This window comes from Cuculus canorus, chromosome 1, assembly GCF_017976375.1.
Source record: "Cuculus canorus isolate bCucCan1 chromosome 1, bCucCan1.pri, whole genome shotgun sequence".
Taxonomy (NCBI): domain Eukaryota; kingdom Metazoa; phylum Chordata; class Aves; order Cuculiformes; family Cuculidae; genus Cuculus; species Cuculus canorus.
In genome coordinates this window covers 50,184,265-50,199,309 of record NC_071401.1, presented here as the reverse complement: position 1 = coordinate 50,199,309, position 15,045 = coordinate 50,184,265, and the positions used below count along the sequence as shown (strand labels likewise).

At 41.6% G+C, this 15,045-nt stretch overlaps 2 protein-coding genes across 2 annotated transcripts in view; one reads left to right on the top strand and one right to left on the bottom strand.

The window, feature by feature from the left end:
• Positions 1–7,377, bottom strand: part of TMTC4 (transmembrane O-mannosyltransferase targeting cadherins 4) — a 57,478-nt gene extending 50,101 nt beyond the window's left edge. Inside the window, exons 1-2 of the mRNA XM_054088246.1 lie at positions 7,261–7,377; positions 4,702–4,917 (exon numbers count right to left, since the gene is read on the bottom strand). Of these exons, the coding sequence (XP_053944221.1) occupies positions 4,702–4,863 (162 nt within the window). The 5' untranslated portion in view covers positions 4,864–4,917; positions 7,261–7,377. The remainder of the gene's footprint in view (positions 1–4,701; positions 4,918–7,260) is intronic.
• On the top strand, positions 6,503–7,459 carry LOC128851239 (basic proline-rich protein-like). The gene has a single exon (XM_054058782.1). The coding sequence runs from the start codon at positions 6,503–6,505 to the stop codon at positions 7,457–7,459; it is 957 nt and encodes a 318-aa protein (XP_053914757.1).
• The last annotated feature ends 7,586 nt before the right edge of the window (positions 7,460–15,045 follow it).

Here is a 15,045-nt window from a genome sequence, read left to right as displayed (position 1 = left end):
TGTCTTGTTCAAAGCAGCTAGACCACACACAAGTGCTATAATTAATACAAGCTCAAGCTAAGACAGACATAGCAGGTGTTTTTTTGGCTCAGTACTGACACTAGATAAAGTACAGAAGTTTGCAACGAAGGTCATATCTTGGATGCCAGTCATCATAAAGGCCAAGATGCTTGGAGTCTGCAAGCAGGCATAACTACATGAAACTTAGTAGAGTTTTGAGTATTCACATTCATTGATAATCTGGTGATCAGCATGAAAGGAAGGAAGGAAATTAAAGATAAAAAACAATAATTAGCTTTTTTTAAAGCCTTACTTCACAAAGGGCACTATTCAAATAGCTTTTTTTTTAATTGTTAAAACAGGAAAACAAGAATCAAAATCTCTATGTGCTGCTCTAAAAGCTGAATAGCAGAAGACAGGAAAGTAATGAATTATTTTAATTTGGGGTGTGGTAGGGGATTATTTAAAAAAGCGCTGCAAAGGGAAAGTCTGTTTCCTTTTATCTTAAAGCCATCCTGATAATTGAAAAAAAAAACCCCAAATAACCTAGACTATTAAAATGAAAGCACACACTTTGGAAAGAAAAAAATAAAGGAGACACCTTTCTGAAGAAATTGACCTCGCCCCTCTTCTCCTGCTCCCTGGGGCAATTAAATACCAATTCATGCTACAGCAAATGTGCAAGTTAAATACACTAAAGACAGAACCTAAGAATTTAATTGTACTAGCAATGAATAGCTTTCATATGAGCGCTGGCATTATACTTGTAATCAACGACAATTTACTCTGCTGTCACTTTCTCCCCTGAAATTGTTCAAGGGACCAATAAACTAAAACAGATTAACAAGCCAATATAAACAGAAGTAAGCAGACAAAACAGGTTGCAAAACCCATTAAAGGTCTTACAAAGCCTGGTGACCTATGTCTTATTCCTCCTACATCTCCACCTATTTACAAGATTCCCACATTACAATACCCTTGGTTTACAAACACCAGTTCCTCTCAAGTACTGTTACCACCTCACTTGCCTCTACAGTGTCTCGTGCACCTCCCACCTCTTGTGATCTCCAGTACCTTCCATGTCATCCTTCACTAGCATCTGTGGCCTGCCAATAAAACAGGAGAGGAACATATACCACTACTAGTTCCAATGTACGGCCAAATATCTGGGCCACACTGACTGGCTTCTGCTAAATTGAACTTAAAACAACTCTGTTTTTCTTGCTTTTTCTCTTCTGATTCACATCCACCCAAAAAAATAGTTATTTCTATCACTTGAACAAGTTTGGCCAGTATTAGACAACAAGCTAAAAAAACATTAGGAAGTGGAAGTAGGCTAAAAGTCCCAGCACACCATCAAAGTGAAGCATTCTGTAATAGGTTACTAATCAATACAGAGAAAAGAGAGCAATGCTAACACTCTAGTCTTTGAAAAGTTCTACATTGAGGCTGTGAATTAAGGCATTCTCAGGGAAAAATCTTAAGAAATCAAGACTTACAGGAGATCCTAGAATTATTAAGGTGGAAATTTTCTTCATGCTTTCACAGATGTTTCTACTGCCAAATATCTACAAATTTCTTTCTTCTCCCAAGACTTCAATTTTGGCCTTAGGCACCTAATTTCCTATTCCATTCCTCCCTGGCATGTACAACCTTGAAGGTCATAATATGACTCTCAGAGCAGGAATGCACTAAACCAGCATCCCACTAAATCAATCAAAATGATCTGCTTTTCCAGGGGCAAGGTGGGACTGTGTTGTACACCAACATCTATTGAAGTCTCTGTACTCTGTACGGGGCCCGCTCTTAATGGACATTGTAGCCCTCAGATTGTTTTTCCAGCCAGTCGTACCACTTCTTATGGACATTTGCCAAAGAATGGGTCTATGAAAGAGACACTTTTTTTCAGTATTAAAATTTTAAAAGTATGTCTTCTGTGTCACAGACGGTCTTCAATAACTTGAGATTGGAAATACATTTGACATGTGCAAGGCCAGATTTCCTGATCTCCTTTTCCTCTAGAATCAGTCTTCTTTTGTCTCCCATAGGAAGAATGTAGGAAAAGCTGAATATGTAGAATTACTTAGTGATTAGATTACACTTCCATATGACCTAGAAATCTTCAGTGGCGTATCTTGCTATTGTATCCAAGTTCTGTGAGAGAAAGTTACTTACATTCATTTTCTCACTTGGTGGACTTGCTTCCCAAAATAGCAATGGTTTGCTCTAAGGCACAGAGCTGTTTAAAAGTTATGTATGATTTTCTCTATAAGAACTGGAAGTAGCTATCAAAGAATCTCTAAATAATTGATTAGCAGCAGCTTGCAGACAGCAGAGTTCAATACTTGAAGAAAGGTCAGTTTTTCCATAAAAAACCTCATAGAAACAACACATTGTGTCTGAAGCTCCTCCTAATCCACATGTTTCTCTTGCCAAGCTAGTAAACAAAGACAAAAGTCACAGCTATGTTCTGGTCAAAATGCTACTTCAAATGACAAGAAAGCCTCTGGAAAACCACACTGAACCCCAACAAAATGTTCCCCAACACAGCAGGCATGGGGCCAACTAACGGTATATCTTTCACTAAAAAAATAATTGAAAGTTTGGGGTGAGGGGGAGGCTAGTAAATTAACAAGAAAGTCCCTGTGTGGCACCCAAGAAAATACTTGTATACATGTTCAGTAAATCTACAAAATTAGTTTTTTGTAGATTGTCTCCTACTCCTGTCTCCTACTAAACAGGAACAAAATATGCTATACCTATCATTAAGCTGTGCCTTTGCTAGATGTTCCTTCTCTCCATTAAACTGGTAAATTCATTGTCTCTGCACTTTTCTTGTGGATTTTGTATTTCCATACTCACATGACCCCGTGTTAAAATGAGACTGTCACAAAACATGCATTTAATTTCTAGGAAATAATAGAAGATTTTGATGTGAAAAATAGAAAAAGCCTCACAGTTTTTCAAACATACAGACTAGGCATGAATTAATCTATTTAAGCAGTGGGTTGAATTTCTCAACATTGCCAACAGCTATAATCCTAGTGCAGGTTGTTGTCTTGCATAGATAAACTGACATTTTTTAATGTAAAAACTGAAAGAAATGGATAAAGACTTCAAGTGTGGAAATTGCACACGTACAAAATAATCTGCCTTGTTTCAACATCAGTCTTCTGCTCATTCTTTCAAGAAGTTAAAATATTATAATTCTCCTCCAAATAAAATTTGCAGAATGAAACATTGCCCAGAGCTGTGCAATTTAAAACATAACGCTTCTCAAAAAAAAAAAAAAAAAAAAAAAATCACTGTAGGTTCTTTATTTGTCTATAGTAGTCTACTAGAAGCTTTGAGATTTATTTCCAATTTGGCAGATGTGTTTTCCCTTCATACATTTATAACTCAAGGTATGATGACTTACACAAGCATAGTATAAATTTGTCTAAGGAAACAGTAATTCTCAGGGATTTTAAAAGGCACATTGTGGCAAGTTGTCTCTAAATCTTGTGCAAGGCAAAAAGAATGTGAATTGTGTTATTCTAGCAGTCTGAGTAGGTTATCCTCCCTGTATCCTCATGACTTCAGGAAAATGGAAACAACAGATGAAAGTCATTCTTTTTACTTTGTGCTTCTCTTTCCAAACATTTAACAAGTACCTTCTGGAACAGCCTAAATCACTGCTACATGTGATTCTATGAAGGCCCTCAGCAACTGAAGACACTCAATACCTCAAAGCAAAAGAATCTCGGCTAGAGGTCTGTTTGAGTCACATGTTAATTTCTAAGTATTTCAAGGACTGTTAGCTACACACATGATCTGTTTTAAAATAGAGCACAGGAATATTCTGCCTCTACTTAAAAAACCACACACTGTTGTCACAGGAATAATAGGTGGGAAAGGAGCACAGGAAAATGCAACTTTTCTTGCTCCTGTAAACGTTTTCATGGTACAAACCACAACTGGACAACCCCTGCACCCTACAATCGCTTACTGATGCATTACATATCTTGCATCAGATTAAGTTTATTCATTGGGCTTATACACCTGTCAACCTGAGAAGATAATGAAAAAATCTCATATTAACCTCAATGGGTATTAGACAAGTCTACCACATAGACTCACTGACTTAGAAATGAGCACAAAATTAGATCTTGGCAGTCTTGATGTACAGGTACCCTGTGAATAAGTGTTACTTAACATCACATCCAAATTTGCTGCAACTCTAGGTAATGTTTTCTTAGATGACAAGCAGACAAAGTCCATTTGGTACGGCAAAAAGAACTCCCTTTGCCTTAACCACATACCAACGCTTGTTAAGTAGAGCATCTCACTTGCGAAAGAATGAAAGGAGACACATTCCAAAGGAAAAAAACCCAAAAAACAAAACCATGTTTAATTTTTTCACGCTTTTGCTTATGCATCAGTACCCAAGTCATGTTATTCAAATAGCTTTAGAAATAAAATTCTGTTAACAACACTCATGTTTCTAGCTTTTTTGTAGAACACTGCTGCACAGCTTGTTTGTCAACCTTAAATAAGGCTTATTTTAAAAAATTCAATAAAACAAAACAGAAAAATGGAGTCAGAAAAAAATATTAGAAAGAAGCTCTTTACTAGGATGAATATTTCTGGCCTACTCAGACCAGCTGCCATTATTTCTTCTCCTACTACCACTTATGTCAAGGGGGGAGAAGAGAGACAAACCTTATTATTGATGATGGCTTCAGAATCATCAAACACAAAATCTCCATCATAGCTGTTAGCGAAACAGAGGAAGGAAATTAATGCCACAACCATTTTAGACCAGTATGATGGAAGGAGGAACCATGATACGTCATGGTCCAAATTAGGTTCTGTTTGTGCCATTCTGTGAAATGCTTGTTCCAAGTTGGGAGCTTCAGCATTATGTTGGTTGCAAATCTGAAAGAAATACATATGAATGCACAGTTATAGTTGCATTGCACTGAAAAGGAATTTAAAAATTGAGAGTTGGGTTAGGAGAGGAGAATGAAGTTTCATACAGACTAACATTTTTTCTCTCAGTGTATTTCATAGTTACTGGAAAATACCTAAACACAATTTTTAACTTCAAATGTGGAAGAAAAGCACAGTTTTTCATAGTCAAAGCACAAAGACAAAGCCAAAAAATTGTTAGATTCCAAGTTAAAGCTTTGGCAGAGGTAAATTCTAAAACATAGAGCAAATAATTGATTTTCTGTTTCTTACTATTCTTTTCAAGTATGAAACATGGGAACATCATGGAGACTGTGGAACGTTGATAATGTTCTTCAGAGAATGCTAAGCATTATAATTTCCTTCCGAGTATGAAAAACAAATATCAATTGCAAGAAGAGCTCAACTATCTTCTGTTAACCGAATTAAAGGACCTAATCTTACACATGGCCCATACAGAGAATTCACACAAGGTAGGCACATACAGACAGCAGCTAATGGATTAGGTCCTACATCTTAACAATTCAAACAATATGACAAGATGCATAATTATGACCAAAGTAGCATTCACTACATCCCTCTGCACACCACAGGTACAGTAGAGGCTAAATTCCACTGTGTTCGTGGGCTTATGGGATTGTTGAGATAGATGAGAAAGGCCATGCAATCCAATCAGTGTGGAGGTACTAAGGCTGGAGGTTTACCCACGAGCCACCTTTACTTGGAAGGCTTTCTCCTGAAACTCTACAGCCAGCCCTTTGCCTGGACAGCTATCCTGCCTCTGCTCCTCTGGTGCTCCGACAGTATTGTGAGCAGTCTTAGTATCAAGCGCTCCTATAAATGGCAGGGGAGGAGATTACAGATGAAAAATGACAGTAAAAGCAGGGCAGAACACAAAGATTTGATTTGTGAGCCCCCAAAACGACAGGTACATACAGTAGTCCAGCTTCACGCTTTCTTATTTACTGGCTTTTAAAATCAACTGTTGCACCCCTGAAAAAAAATTAATGCATTTGATGTCTTCATACAGTCCAGGAAAAAGCTCCAGTCACTTGGCTCCTTAAGCAGACTTGCCCATTAGAGCTGCTAAGGCAATTGCTTTGTAGCTTTCTGTTTGCAACGCTAAATTCCAGTCTCTTACATCTTCCCCATCTCTGCACACACACACACACACACACAAGCGGTGCTCCCTGTCACGCCAGTGTCCCTTCTCGCTTTGGGGACCTTACAGCAGCGCTCCCCAATCCACGCAAAGTCGGTAACACAGAGCTGTGCAACCTGAGTGAGAACGAAGTTCCTCGGCAGAGCAAAGCACATCAGCCGCTCTGAGCGCAAAAACCCTTCTTTATTCCCCCCCTCAAAAGCAATTCTGTGCTTCTGGTTCGAGACGAAGACAAAGACTCAAAGCAAGGCTGTTAATCCCAGGGAAGAGGCGTATGGCATTGCTGGCAACAGCCCGGATACAGCACCGGTGCCCAATTAAAACATGTAATCACCTCCAAATTCATTTTGCCCTGAAAGTTTCTCCCATTACGCCTGTTCTATTTACACGATGCACATTCGCTCCGCGACATCCAGAACCGCAGCCCCACGTTGCGCTTCCAACCGGGCTGAGCCGCCTCCCGCAGGGATCCCACCTCCTCTCCAGCCCCGGGATCTGCCGTTCCCACCACTCAGCGGAGGCAGGGCAAGATCCAACCCTCCCATCCTCGGTTCTCCCGTTCCCGGCGGAGGGAAAGCAGGATCCATCCCCCCCATCCCGGGTTCTCCCGTTCCCGGCAGAGGGAGGGCAGGATCCATCCCTCCCGTCCCGGGTTCTCCCGTTCCACCAGCTCAGACTCCGCTTCCCCGCGGAGGCAGGGCAAGATCCATCCCTCCAATCCCGTGTTCTCCCGTTCACGGCAGAAGCGGGGCAGGATCCAGCCCTCCCATCCCGGGTCCTCCCGTTCCACCAGTTCACACCCCGCTGCCCTGCAGAGGGAGGACAGGATCCATCCCTCCCATCCCCGCTTCTCCCCGTTCCCACCGCCCGGCACCCGCTTCCCACGGCGCCGCCAACTTGAGGGCGTCCCGAGCGCTCGGTCCCGTGGAAGAAACCCCTCCCGGGGAAAGCAGAAGGGGCGAGAATAACGGGGCGGGCGGGGGAATTTCGCAGCGCCCCTGCCCCATTAGCCGCTCCCCTTTTGTCCCGGCGGCGGCTCCGCCGGGAAGCGCGGGGAGGAGGTGTCCCGCTCCGTCCCGTCCCGCGGCCGCCCCGGGGCAGCTCCAGCCCCCTGCCCGTGCCCCGGGGGCGGCTCTCGGCGGCGTTACCTGCGAGGAGAAGGAACCCGCGCGGCATCTCCCACCCGGGTCGCGAAACTCTCCCGCGCGGCGCAGCCACAGCCGGAGCTGCCGCCGGAGGGAGGAGCCGCGGCCGCTTCGCCTCCGGCAAGCCACGCGCAGAGCCCATTGGCTGCCGCGGCGCCCTGGCCCCACCCCCTTCGCCCCGCCCCGAACTCGCATTGGCTGACCCTCTGCCTTAGCCTCGCCCCCGGGCGCCCCGCCCCGAGCGCCCATTGGCTGTCGCGACGCCACGCCCATCTGTGGCCACGCCCCAGAGGCGGCCACGCCCCACCCGCTTATTGGCTGTCGCCCCCGCGGGGCGGGGTTGCAGAGTGACCCGGGCTGGAAGGGAGGTGCGAGGGCTGTGGAGTCCAACCTCTGCTCCTGCACAGGGCAACCCCAATATTTGTGTCTGAGGGTGTTGTCCAAATGCTTCTTGAACATTATCAGGCTTGGCACCTCTACTCCTTGTGTAGGGAGCTGTTCCAGTGCTCCACCACTCTCTAAGGGAAGAACCTTTTCCTAATATCCAACCTAAACCTCCACTGGCCCATCTTCCTGCCATTCCCTTGGGTCCTATCATTGGTCACCAGAGAGCACCAGATCAGCACCTGCTCCTCCTCCTCCCCTGGTGAGGAAGCTGTAAACAAAGAAGCGTGGCCAGCAGGTTGAGGGAAGTGATTCTGGCCCTCTGTTCCTCTCTTGTGAGACCTCATCTGGAGTATTGTGTCCAGTTCTGGAATCCTCAACATAAGAAGGAGATGAAGCTGTTGGAATGGGTCCAGAGGAAGCTACAAAGATTATCAGAGGGCTGGAGCACCTCCATACAAGGACAGGCTGAGAGAGTTGGGGTTGTTCAGCCTGGAGAAGAAAAGGCTCTGAGGAGATCTTGTAGCGACCTTCCAGTACCTGAAGGGGCTACAGGAAAGCTGGGGAGGGACTGTTCACAAAGGCTTGTGGTGGTAGGACGAGAAACAATGGCTATAAACTGGAGAGAGGGAGATTTAGACTAGACATAAGGAGGAAATGCTTCACGATGAGTATGGTGAGGCACTGGCACAGGTTGCCCAGGGAAGTTGTGGCTGCCCCATCCCTGGAGGTATTCAAGGCCAGGTTGGATGGGGCCTTGGGTAGCCTGATCTTGTGGGATGTGTCCCTGCCCATGGCAGGGGGACTGGAACTTGATGATCTTTAAGGTCCCTTCCAACCTAAACTATTCTATGATTCTTTGAGGTCTCCCCTCTTTCTTCTCTTCTCCAGGCTGAACAGACAAGGTGACTTTAGCCGCTCCTTATATGGCTTCCCCTCTAAACCCTTCACCAATGTTGTGGCCTCCTCTGGACACTCTCCAGTGGCTTTATTTCCTTTTTATTCTGCACTGCCCCAAACCGCACACAATACTTGAAGTGGGGCTGCACCAGTGTGGAGTAGAGCAGGACAATCACTTCCCTCAATTTGCTGGCGATGCCATGCTAATGGATCCAAGGACACAGTTGGCCCTCTTGGCTGCCAGGGTGCACTGCTGGCTGATGTTCTGCTTGCTGTCCACAAGAACCTGCAGATCCTTTTCCACAGGGCTGCTCTCCAGCCTTTCACTCCCCAGCCTGTATGCATATCCAAAGCGCGATCTGCATAAAAGCCCCAACTCTCGAATACTCAACCTATTACAGCAAGAAAGTTAACAAGTTATTAGTAGTGATCAACAACAAGTTAACAGTAACAGCTTTTAAAGGTAATGCATCTAATCATTACTACAAAGGTATCATAGTATAGTTAGGGTTGGAAGGGACCTTAAAGATCATCTAGTTCCAACCCCCCCTGCCATGAGCAGGGACATTCCACTAAATCAGGTTGCCCAAGGCCCCATCCAGCCTGGTCTTAAGTATGTATATATATATATATATATATATATATATATATATAAGTACAGTAGTTAAGAAAGATACATCACTGATTGTCCCATTATCATCACCCAGATCCGCAGTCGCTGGGGAGCTCGTTCTTTCTTTCTTTCTTTCTTTCTTTCTTTCTTTCTTTCTTTCTTTCTTTCTTTCATGAACATTTGGAGAGCTTCGACAACTGGGAAGTCCTAAGCAGTGTGTCCACTTGTAGATGGGGTCTCCAACCACTGCTGCAAGGGGTTCACTTTTTATGTCATTGAATAAACAAATTACATCACCCCCAAAATTCAGTCTCTGTCCCAGCTGCTTATTGCCTCTCTTTCTCGTGCTCTCCCCGCCAAGAAGAACACAGCACAATTCCACTGATAATAGGAATGTGAGAAGTTATGGATTAAACAGTTCATGTAGCAATGCAATATGAATCATCCATAGGTCACCTGTATTGTTTTAGGCTTGTCAATCAGGCCCTGTCACTTCACCCCACCCTGCCACCGCTCCCTGCCCTAGAAAGGACATGGTGCAAAGGCAGCAGGGAGTTATCTTGCCAGCTTGGGCAGGAGCCGTGGGCTCTGCCGGCTGCGTCCCAGGGCAGGCTTAGGGCTGCAGCTCTTGGACATGTTAACAGAACATTGTTCATTGACCTGCTCCTGCCTCTCTTGCTGAGGCCTGGTGCTGCCAGGCTTGTTATGGGTTGCTCCCCAAAGGACAGGCACCATAAGGAGGCAATAAAAAAGCTTTCTCAAGTGTGTTTTATTTGTGCATATCGTCATTGCGATTTCCTTGTAAGAAAATGTGATTAAGTGCTGAACTATACCACCAAATGTTTGGCAGAATCTTCCCTAAAAATGATCTTAATATACTGAAATAGGATGAGAAATCCTGGCTGTGAGCCAAGCAGAGACGTATAATTTGGAGTTGGATTTTTTGAGATGTTTGCCTGATCAAGTGTCAAATTAGCAAGGTTATTTCATAGTTCCTTTGAGGCTTTAACTCTCAAGTGGAAATGCTGCTTTGGGAGAGCTTCAGTGCTTGCCACCCACAATTGTCTACTTTACACCTCCTTTGCAACATCTGCTTCTATGACATGGACAGCTCAGCTGCTTGTGAGGCAGCGGCAGAACCAGCACAATTTCCAGGCTAGTGTATTATTCAAGGATATGTGAAGCTCCTGCTTTTAAGATGGTAGTCTTGTAAGTTGTGCTTTGTCAACCATAAAGCATTTGAAGTGCTTCTGGGTTGGGAAGTGGTAGAAAGCTGATGTCCGGCTCTCACCACGTATACAAAGTTCTTTTCACTGGTCAGAAACTTCTGGTCCCTTTGTTAAAAGAGCTGAATCAAATACACGAAGACAGTGACCTGCAAACTAGTCATTTGTGCATTGTACTATAAGATTATCTTGTCCATTCTGCCCTTGTCCCTAACATAGTGCTATAGAAGGGCATAATCCGTAAGCTTTGTATCTTATAATTTAGAATCATAAAATGGAAGAAGTGAAAGATGTCTTTATGACTTTTTGGTCAGACTCCCTTACAAATGCAAGATAAAATATTAAATAATCTGTAGCAGCATTTTTTTCTAGGTTTTCTGCTTCAAAAATCTAAAGCATTGAGATTTATCACTTCCTAAGAATGACTGGTTTGTCACATCATTAGTTGATGATGAAGAAGTACTGATTGGTGACTGTTGCATTTCCTTACTGTTTCATTTTACATCCCCAAATTACTCCAAATAAGTATTATCAAGTCAATTTCTTGTCAGCTATCTTTCTAGTCTTTCAAAATCCAATGAACTTTCTGAGATCATGATAGTTATAGACATTTTAAATAGTGCATGTTTACTAATGGAAGGGCCTCAGCTTAGAAAAGAAGGACCCAATTTAGAAAAAACCAAATATCCTTAGGAAGGGTAGTCTATCATGTAATTTTCTATAGATGAAGTAAGTGAAATTTCAGTTCATGCTTAAATTTGTGCATATTTAAGAATTTATTTTAAACATATGTAAATATATGTAAGGTTCTCTGAATTGAGGTTGCAATTTGCCTCACCAGACTAACAAGGATAATTGCCAGACTTATACTATCTAAGTCACTTTCACATTTCTGTGTTACATTTTCTTCTGTAGAGAGTTTCACTTTATCAGGTTTGCTGATGTGTTTATTTTGACTAATGGCCCATTCACATCAGATACTTGTCTTAGTAGCTCCCTTGCTCACATTTCTTATACATCTGCACATCCCTGATCTATGTTTTATAACTGGAATTTCATTTGTTCAGTGTAAGTGTGCTGATATCATCACTTCTGGCTGATTTTTTATACATCCACCCTGCCAGATGCACAGATGGTATAAATCACCTCATCACCACTTATGTCAATACAGCAGTACTGATTAACATTTCCTTATGAATTAGACAACGTATACAGAAGTCCCTCCTTCCCATTATTTTCCATTTTGAAATAATGCTATTTCTTAGAGTTTTATTATTTTGCTTTTTATAATATAGCAGATTTTATGATGACCTTCTCTTCTATTTTAACTAATGTGAAGAACTGCAGAGCAAATACCTGTTCTGGCGAGTCCTCTAGTTCTCTCAAAATCTGATTCAAATCAGATATGGTTGCATAATTTCTCTCCAGTCTGCTTCTTTGGAAGGTTATTATAGCAATTCAATTTAAAACAGTTCCTAAATACAATACCATTTTTTTTTCATTATTCTGCAATCTCTTGGAGGGTTTGTTATGAAGGGAGTATCTCCTTGCTGTGTTTTCTCAGCATGCAAAACTGATCTGCCTGCAGTGGCTATTGCATCCTGATTTTTAGCAGCCTGCCGCTGCAGATCTGCACAAAGGCCAATCTTTCCTTTTGCAAGAAAAGAGAGTGCAAAAGACATAATGTTTCAAGAGATCAATGAGTATTGCAGTGACTTTACAGGCAAGAGGGAAAAATGTCATGGACCATGGCAATGAGGGATTCAACAATGAGGGATTCAACCAGCATGTTTTAGAAGCCTAAAAAGACTGTCGTTTTTTACCATAGTTGTTTTTGAAACAGCTGCATATTCTCCATGGACTGGGTTTTCGCACCATAAATGTGGATGAGGCCACTGAGAATAACTGCTTGTAACTGTAGGTAATCAGCTGGTCACTAACTGTGGCATAGTTGAGACATGTACAAGCATTATATATGCAAATATTTTCACATATAGTATACACATTTGCACTACTATTGTTAATAGTACTTCAATGGTCTTCTTATCTAGGCAACTTGTCTCCCAAGTATTTATTCTGCTACAAGGCATTTCAAAGATCAGAAGACCTAGGTGGCTTGGTTTGTATTCCATGTTTTGTACAAGTGTGTGTGTGTATGTGTACATATACGTATATAGACACAGGCAAAATCATATGCCTGTTGCAGTCGCAGTCTTAATCGTCTGTAAGTCATAAAAAGAAAATACGACTGGAATAGAAGTTAAACAAGACTGTTGCAAGAGGAATGGAATGAATGGAGCCTTGTTTTCCATTTATTCTGTCTCGTATTCCTACACCTCCTTGCTTTAATTCCCTTCATATAAGTCCTCTTCATTAAGATCCCTCTACATTCCTCATTTTGCCTTTTTGCTTGCCAACTTTCCCAGGTTCACTTTATTCTGTGACTGGCCAGCGCTGTGTGTTCCCTGGTGAACATTCTGCCCAGTCCTCCCACTAGCCAGCCACCACATAGAATTAGTGATAACTGGATCTCTCTCTGAAAGTGTCTGTGGGGCTGCTGTGATTTACATGGCCATTATGATTTTTACAACGCATGGAGGAACTGAACATGCTTAAGTTAAGTCCCCTGTACTTCAGTCACCCCAGATTAAATGGGACAGAAGTTATTAGAAGATTGACTGGCAGACCCCATAAATTTAATTGCCTTCAGAATGCAGGATTCCAGTCAAGTACTGGATCCTTCAGCCCTGCTGCTGTAGATGTGTCCTTGCTCACTGGATGAGAACTAGCAAATCCATTGAAGACTCGTTGCTATTTCTTATAATGTTTAGGGTAGTTTTAAAGGATTATGGCTCACAGTCCTAAATTATTTTTAAATAAATATTTAATCACACACCCTCCTTCCTCCAAATAGGTAGCTTACAAATATCTTCTAAAAATAGTAGTTAATCCCGAAAGTGAGAATTATGCTCTGCTGTATGGGTGATTGTGAAATGTGTTCTTGTCAATGTAAAATGAAAATATTGTAGCAGGTCAAACAGTTGTGAATAACATTCTGCTGTTCTGTTGTTCTCTGAACCATAAGAATCCTCGTCACTATTCTTCACTACAATTCTTTAGACATAATACAAGATATACTTTAGCTTGTATAGGGAAAATAAAGAACCATCTGTCAATAGTAAACCTAAGCCTGTCAGGGAAAGTACCAATGTAGTTATGACAACTGATTAAAACCTCAGCATTAAGCCTGAGCTACTGCACTTTGTGCATCTACCTAGCTTTTGTTATGTTAGAGAAAATACAAAGTTTTCACTTATCTGCGATAATTTTTTGCTCTCCGTCCTCTGTTTGCCAGACATTGAAATGAAAATAACTGTCTGTGCTTGACACAAAGAGGCAGAAGATAAAAATGAAAAATTAAATGGAAAATGGAACTCTTAAATAATTTTCAAATGTACTGAAATTTCCTTCCTAAAATTATTTCAGACTCTATGAGGAAAAGATTGATGATGTAGTCAGAATGATTATGTGTGCTAATATTATAAGATTTAAGAATGTTTCCAAGCTTTGAGTTTAAAAACTGTATTGGCCTAATCAAAAGGCTGTACAAGCATCTCTGCTGTCAGAATCAATTTGTAATTAATTACTTTTGTCCTCCAGTTTAATAATCTTTTATCTGCACACATACAAATATAAATATAAGTAGACACTTTTAAAGACTGCTATATCTGTCTTAGGGTTAACCTGATCGGAAATTTATTGCACACTATATAAAATTGTATTGGGTAATACATTAGAAGATTAGGGAAATTCTAATCTACTGGAAAACCCAACAGCATCTGCAATAGGTTCTCTTGAAAATCATTTGCAACCATGGGCAGAGAAACAGAAAGATTATTTGCCTCTCCTTGTATGATGTAATGTTAGCAAATTGGACCTTCATTCTGCAGTCACATAGCCATTTGCATAAGTGAAATATGAGTGCTGAATCTGGTAAGTCAGTCCAATGATGTAATTTTGTACTGAGTAACATAAAAAGATGATGTCAGGTATAAGAAACAATGAATTGGGGCCTGTACCTTTTCTGTATAAAGGTTCCCTTTCCAGCTATTTTTAGCTTTTCAGCTACCTGACTAACCTTGTCTTTTATTCTATTTTCACAGACCTACTTACCTAACAATGGGTTTTATGAAATCCTGAAAGTTCATCCACATGTAAAGGCCTCCATGACCAAGATCTATATTTAAAAAGTAGAAGGGAAAGAAGGATCTTTGAAGCTAACCCTAAAAGTGATACGAGAACTCTGGAGAAATGCATACAATGAAATACTATAACACAATATAAAAAAAAAAAAAGAGAGAGACACTAATAGTGCATGATTCATATGAACCCAGTTTATAACTCATAAATCAAAATCTGTATTGAAAGATCTTCAAACAGCATCAGTGTTTGAGGCAAAGCTGGTGTGCAGCAGGATTTGACAAGCAGCCAGCAGACTACATCAGACTGCAGACCAGGCATCAGACAGTAACATTGCCATAAAACATAGAAATTATTTTAAACTTTTCTTGTTACTGCTATTTGTGAAATTAAATTGTGATTCTTGCTAAAATAATTTTATTTCATAGACAGGTGTAGCTGTAAGGAAGTGGACATACAGTAAAG

Coding starts and splice junctions, on each gene's coding strand:
- LOC128851239 (XM_054058782.1), top strand. CDS start 6,503: ATGCACATTCGCTCCGCGACATCCAGAACCGCAGCCCCACGTTGCGCT.